Source organism: Salvia miltiorrhiza, chromosome 5 (assembly GCF_028751815.1).
Source record: "Salvia miltiorrhiza cultivar Shanhuang (shh) chromosome 5, IMPLAD_Smil_shh, whole genome shotgun sequence".
In the NCBI taxonomy this organism is placed as follows: domain Eukaryota; kingdom Viridiplantae; phylum Streptophyta; class Magnoliopsida; order Lamiales; family Lamiaceae; genus Salvia; species Salvia miltiorrhiza.
In genome coordinates this window covers 10,232,693-10,238,692 of record NC_080391.1, presented here as the reverse complement: position 1 = coordinate 10,238,692, position 6,000 = coordinate 10,232,693, and the positions used below count along the sequence as shown (strand labels likewise).

The 6,000-nt window shown below is 40.7% G+C and overlaps 1 protein-coding gene across 2 annotated transcripts; it reads right to left on the bottom strand.

The window, feature by feature from the left end:
* Window positions 1-639: 639 nt before the first annotated feature.
* LOC130985917 (two-pore potassium channel 1) lies at window positions 640-2,617 on the bottom strand. Of its 2 annotated transcripts, none has more exons than XM_057909095.1 (3): window positions 2,408-2,617; window positions 1,063-1,990; window positions 640-985 (listed from the first exon to the last, which is right to left on the bottom strand). In XM_057909095.1, exons 2-3 carry the CDS (start codon window positions 1,929-1,931, stop codon window positions 841-843), a joined length of 1,014 nt encoding a protein of 337 aa, XP_057765078.1. In that variant the 5' UTR covers window positions 1,932-1,990; window positions 2,408-2,617; the 3' UTR covers window positions 640-840. The 2 variants fall into 2 exon arrangements, with proteins under 2 accessions (XP_057765078.1, XP_057765077.1); XM_057909094.1 differs by having other exon boundaries at window positions 1,063-1,995; window positions 2,408-2,616.
* Window positions 2,618-6,000: the final 3,383 nt, after the last annotated feature.

Genomic DNA, 6,000 nt, shown 5'->3' with positions numbered 1-6,000 from the left:
AGCTACAAAGTATTTTGTATTATTTTATGAAAAGTATTATTATAAACGGTTGGAAATATGGTTTTGAACCATATCTAAAATTAATTATTTAATTAAATATTTATTGTTCAATTGAAATAATTATTAGACGTTAATCTACATCTCGAGTAGATGAACATGATATATTTGAAAAGCTAGCTTAATTTCGATCCTTGTTTAGTTCGTCGGAGCTTGCCGGACTTGTGGTGCTACTTCCGTCGAGACGCTACCGTTTTACCTTTGGGGAAGAATCGCTTACACCGAGAGCACTACCGATGCGATATTCTTCTTACAGGAAGAGTTTCATCTCGACTCGGCATCACTTCTAGTTTGTTTTTTGTTTCTTTGTAATTCAATTTGCTTTCTCCTTGTTATCTCTAATCTTGTTATTTTCTTAGTTCAGATTTTAGTGTTTTGTTTGCTCTTTGGGTTGTAAAAGTTCTGGTTTGTGTACTCGGTGATAACATAAACGTTATTTGTAAAGTGGCCCACACGCCTATGTATCGTATGGAAGTATTTGTGAATCATTAGGACATTTTTAAATTCTCGATTACCAAATTAAGCTGATGCATAATCATGATTTTTCCTAAATTGTACTCCAATATGTTAGAACTTAGTTAATTCCGGTTGCATATAACAGGATTTAAGGTTGTCATGAAGGGAAGACAATTATATAAGTGCTTAAATCCTTGAAACAACGCTAGTTTCGCAGATGGGATCCTCTGTCCTAGTTTCGGCCCCGATCATTTCATTCTATAGTTGTTGGACATGTAAAACCATACAAAATTGTGGTAAGACAAAGAAGCATAGTTTGTGAAGAATCTAAGAAGTGGAGGGGATGTCAGTCTTTGTAAGCGTTCCAGAATGATCAACATCAAGAATCTTGAACCATTCCATCACCATCGCAACGTCTTCCTCGCAGATCTTCCCCATCTCCTTCAGTTTATACACCACAAACTCCGCCGCGCTGCAACCACAATTCAACATCATCACATTCAACAAACACATCATATAAACATTCATCATATGCATGATCTAACTTGCCTCACAGCTTTGTCATGATCCAAATCCGCTGCCTCCAGATCCGAAGGCGTCAGCTTCCTCGACATCACCCATCTCACCAGCAATTTCCTACGACGCTCAGTATACAATTCAGCCAAAGAATAGAAAAACTGAGCCAAACAAATGGTGCTCATCAGTATCCAAAATGAAGCAAACACGCGGCCCCCCGCGGTTGAGAAGCTCTTATCTCCATAGCCGAGAGTGGTGATGGTGGAGCACACGCAGTAGACCGCGTCGAAGAAATCCAACCCCTCCTTCTGATACAAGAAGAGCGTTCCCGCGATCATGAACATCGCAAGCGCAATCAACACAGTCAAGAACTTGTACTTGACCTTGTTGGTCTCAACTTCCTTGAGCATCTCACATTTGTCGCGCAAGTGCATCACCCTCACTAAGAAAACCTCCTGATTCTCCACTATGTCATCCACCGCCTTGCTCAGGAGGAGCCCCACAAGCGCCATCCCCACGAACACAAAGATGCAAGCGAGAAGCTTCGACATGGTGCTGTCGGGCACCAGGTCGCCATATCCAACGGTTGTCATGGTCACAACGCACAGGTAGATGGCATCGATGACCCCATTAGTCTTGTTGCCCTTGATCTGATACCTAACCAGAAAGAAGCATAGGGCTCCTGCAGTGATGTATGAGAGCAAGATCAAGAGGACTAGCTTTGGATCGAGCTTGTTATCAGTGATTGAGTCGGGATGCTGAAGCTGCAGGTTTTGCTCTGCAGGGGAAACGCTCTTGCTGTGGCGATATCTTCTCTTCATTAAGGCATTGCTCCGACTAGAACGGAGCGAAGATCCCACAGCTTCTTCTAGTAATGGATCTTCGGCTTCATTCTTAGCCATTGCAGAGTTTTTCTATAATTTTGAGCAACTGAAATTACCAACTTTCTTGCTTCCGGCACCTCACCTCCATTAAGACCAAAAGGTCAATGAGAATCAAATGCCTCACCAAAAGTTACCAAAAGCTCATTTTCAATCGAATCGCAAAATATGAACATGATACTGATTCGATTTCATCAACATGCATCACTTGATCTCTTGCTAGCTAATTACAATTCAAATTCAAAAACAGCAGATATATTACAACATGAATTTAATTTCTGCAATCCTATAAAAGATGGCTTTTTTTACCCAAAACTAGGAATTAAACAAAGACGTCAAAAATGATCAGCACCAATTCTCTTGATCAGTCGCAGATCAATTCAAAGTAACAAAAACATCAAAATCACATCCATAGAAAATTATTTCACAATTAAAATAGACATTAATAATAAAGAAGATGCGCAGTTGTGAAATTGCATGGGGATCGAATGTTGTACCTGAACGATCCGCAGATTGATTTGAACATTAAAACCGCACTGTTTTGGATGAAGCAAACCCGAAATATATGATGGTGAAGGGCTATAAATAGGAAATTATATATATAAACAAGATAGTAGAGATCAAATAAGGGAAAAGGAGAAAAGTAATAGAAGTATTTTATAGTATGAATCTTGAAACTAGAGATAATAAATTTTTGGATCTCGGAGTAAGTTGGAACTAGGGATTGAGTAATGCATGTTTCAACCGAGCTTGACTCAACTATGATTTCAGAAAAAAAATACGCTCAAATTGGTAACGTATGACTTGCTTCACTAGTACGTTTTGCATGTTATTTTCGATCTCAAAGATGCAAGTATATATATAAAGGGGACAGACGCATTTTGAGGCTCCACTGTTTCTTTTAATTTGCATGCACTCAAATCCATGCATGTATTACATAATGGTATATATATATATATATTTTTGAGGGAACATAATGGTATATTATCATATGAAAAATTACAACAGCAAAAAAATACTCCCTCCGTCTCGGCTTTTGGTATCCAGTTGAGAACGGCACGAGTTTTAATAAAGTGATTGATGTGTTGTGAGTGGAATAAGGGTCCCACATTTTATGTGAGAGTTAAAATAATTAAAGTGGAGTAAGGGCCCCACCTACTTTTACTAAAAATAGAAATGGATACAAAAATGTGGGACGGCCAAAAAAGAAAAATTGAATACTAAAAGTTGGGACGGAGGGAGTATGTAAATATATATATATATATATATATATATATATATACACACACTTCCCTATAATAAATTAAAAGCGATTTAATATATCAAAATTGGGAAGCTTTAATTTGTGAGGCTATAGTTGCATATTGAGACAGAGGTGACAACCGGTATATTCATATATATGTACCCCGTACTCGTATTGAAAACGCTCAAGATTTGTTCAATATTATACTATTGGAAAAAATATCATTATCAATTTATACAATTAAATTATCATTCATACATTCATTTCACAATATTTTGTTTTGCAAATCGAATGTGATAGTCTACAGGACACCGAACCTAATTAAGCCTGCATCCATCTCCGAACGGCCGCCGTCTCTTCCGACTCTCCGCCGCCACATCAAGGAGGAAGATTCGATCGTAACTACTAGTAGTAATACTTTTGTTAGTCGAACTCGTGTCTACAGGGCGGCCTTGCGTATTTTTTTTGGTCAGGAAAAAGACAATTTTATTAAGACAAGAGAACAGCGAGGCACCAGAGGTACCCACGAAGCAAAAACCACAGAAGCCCAAAACGAAACCAAGGCACAAAAGCTACTCCAAAGCTACCAAACTACAGACAAGAGCATGATTCAGGGACAAAAAAGAGGAGCGGATTGCATCCACGTTTTAAAATCAATGGGAGGGGCCTCTGTCTTATAAACTTGCTTCCAACTCCACAGTCGTGACTTAATCTCAGCAACTTGCTTTCCTTTATTCCACTTGGCTCCGCTGAAAACTCCTTCGTTCCTAACTTTCCAGATGCTCCACACAGTAGCTATCCAAACACTTGAGAGGAATTTTTGAGATGATTTTTGACCAAGATTAGTGAATGCGTTGAAGTGTTCTTTCGCCTTTTGCTGCAAAACTGAAGAGAGCCCAAGCCAAGAGAGGATCTCATTCCAAATAGCCTTCGTCAGATGGCAGGTAAAGAAGAGGTGATTCAGCTCCTCACTTTTGTCTTGGCAGAAAAAACATTTAGAGTCCGTGGGAGAAATTTGCACCTGCCTTCTTTGAAGTTTGTCGCAAGTTGCCACTCTCCCTTTGATAACTCTCCACGCCAAAGTCTTCATCTTATACGGAACCGGAGCTTCCCAAATTCTTTGAAAAGCCTCTTGTTTCCTAGGATTCTGTCGGGCTTGCCCCTCCTCTCTACAAGCTTTATAGGTCGATTTGACCGAGAATTTGCCATCTTTAGATCCTTTCCATGTCCATCCATCACTTTGCCCTGCATTCAAAGAAAAAGAGTTGATGAAGGAGTAAAGCTCAGCCACCTGCTCAACCTCTCGCTCTCTTAGCTCACGCGACCACTCCAGCCGCCATTTCCAAACTCCCTCCTCCCACTCCCCCATCGAATTTAACGTACCCTCCTGACAAGTGTTAAGGCGAAAAATTCTCGGAAACTTATCTCTCAATCTCAAATTCCCCGCCCAAAGGTGGTGCCAAAATAGGAAGTAATCTCCCTCCCCGATTCTCAATCCCAAATTTTGCCGTAACCAACGTCCCTTCTCTCCCTGACTAAGAACAACCACTTTCTTCCACCACCCCATAGAAGTTTCCCTATTCCTCCCAAACCAGAACCCATCCTCATCCCACGCCATCTCGCCCCTACAAGCTCTCACCACTCTAACCCATAACAAGTTTCGCTCTGTGAGAAATCTCCAAAACCACTTTGCCATAAGAGCTTTATTAAAGCTCTCAATATCCTTAACTCCGAGACCCCCTTCATTCAAGTCTTTACAAACATCTGCCCAACTGACCCAGTGTATCTTTTTCACTCCTGTTCCTTCTCCGTTCCAAAGAAAATTACTCATCAAACTCCGGATTTCCGCCAGGACTTTTTTTGGCGAAATTGAGAAGGAGAGTTGAAAAATCGGAATGGAGAAGAGAACCGATCGAAGCAGCGTAATCCTTCCCGCCAGCGACATCTTGCGATTGTTCCATCTTGCAATTTTCCTTTTGATCTTTTCAACAACATAATTCCAATCATCCGCCCTAGACAACCGCGCCCCGATCATGATTCCTAAATATTTTGTTGGGAGTTTTCCATCTTGACAATTGAGGATTGCAGCCAATTGGTCCTTAACTGGACTATGAAGACCAATGCCAAAAATACTGCTCTTGTCAAAATTTACCTTTAAACCCGAGAGAGCTTCGAACAATTTGAGGATGTTCTTGAGCGCCCTAGCATTCTCCATCTTTCCAGGCGCCACAAACAAAGTATCATCGTCGTACTGTAAATGAGAGACAGCCAAACTCCCATTCCCGAGGATCATTGGTTCAAGCAAGCCTTTGTTGATGGCTCTTTCGACAAGCAAATTAAGCCCCTCGGCCACAATAAGAAACAGAAAAGGCGATAAAGGGTCTCCTTGTCGGAGACCTCTCTCGAGCTTGAACTCTCCCGACGGGCTTCCGTTTACCAGCACATTAGCGGAGGCCGAGGAGAGACATCCTTTAATCCACCGTCTCCATCTATCACTGAAATTCATTCTTTGAAGCATCAAATCCACAAACTCCCAATCAACTGTATCGTAAGCTTTCTCAAAGTCCACCTTAAACAACATCATTCCTTTTCTTTTCTTTTTTGCTTCCTCAATGATCTCATTCATAACAATAACCCCATCGAGTATGTATCTTCCCTAAACAAACGCACTTTGGCAGTCCGAGATGATACCAGGCATCACCTGTTTCAGTCTTGTGGCTAACACCTTAGCAATAACCTTGTAGAGACAATTTATGAGAGAAATTGGGCGGAAATCCTTAAGAGTCGAGGTTGTCTCCTTTTTTGGAATCAAGGTGATAAAAGAAGGATTACATCCTCTAGCAAGCT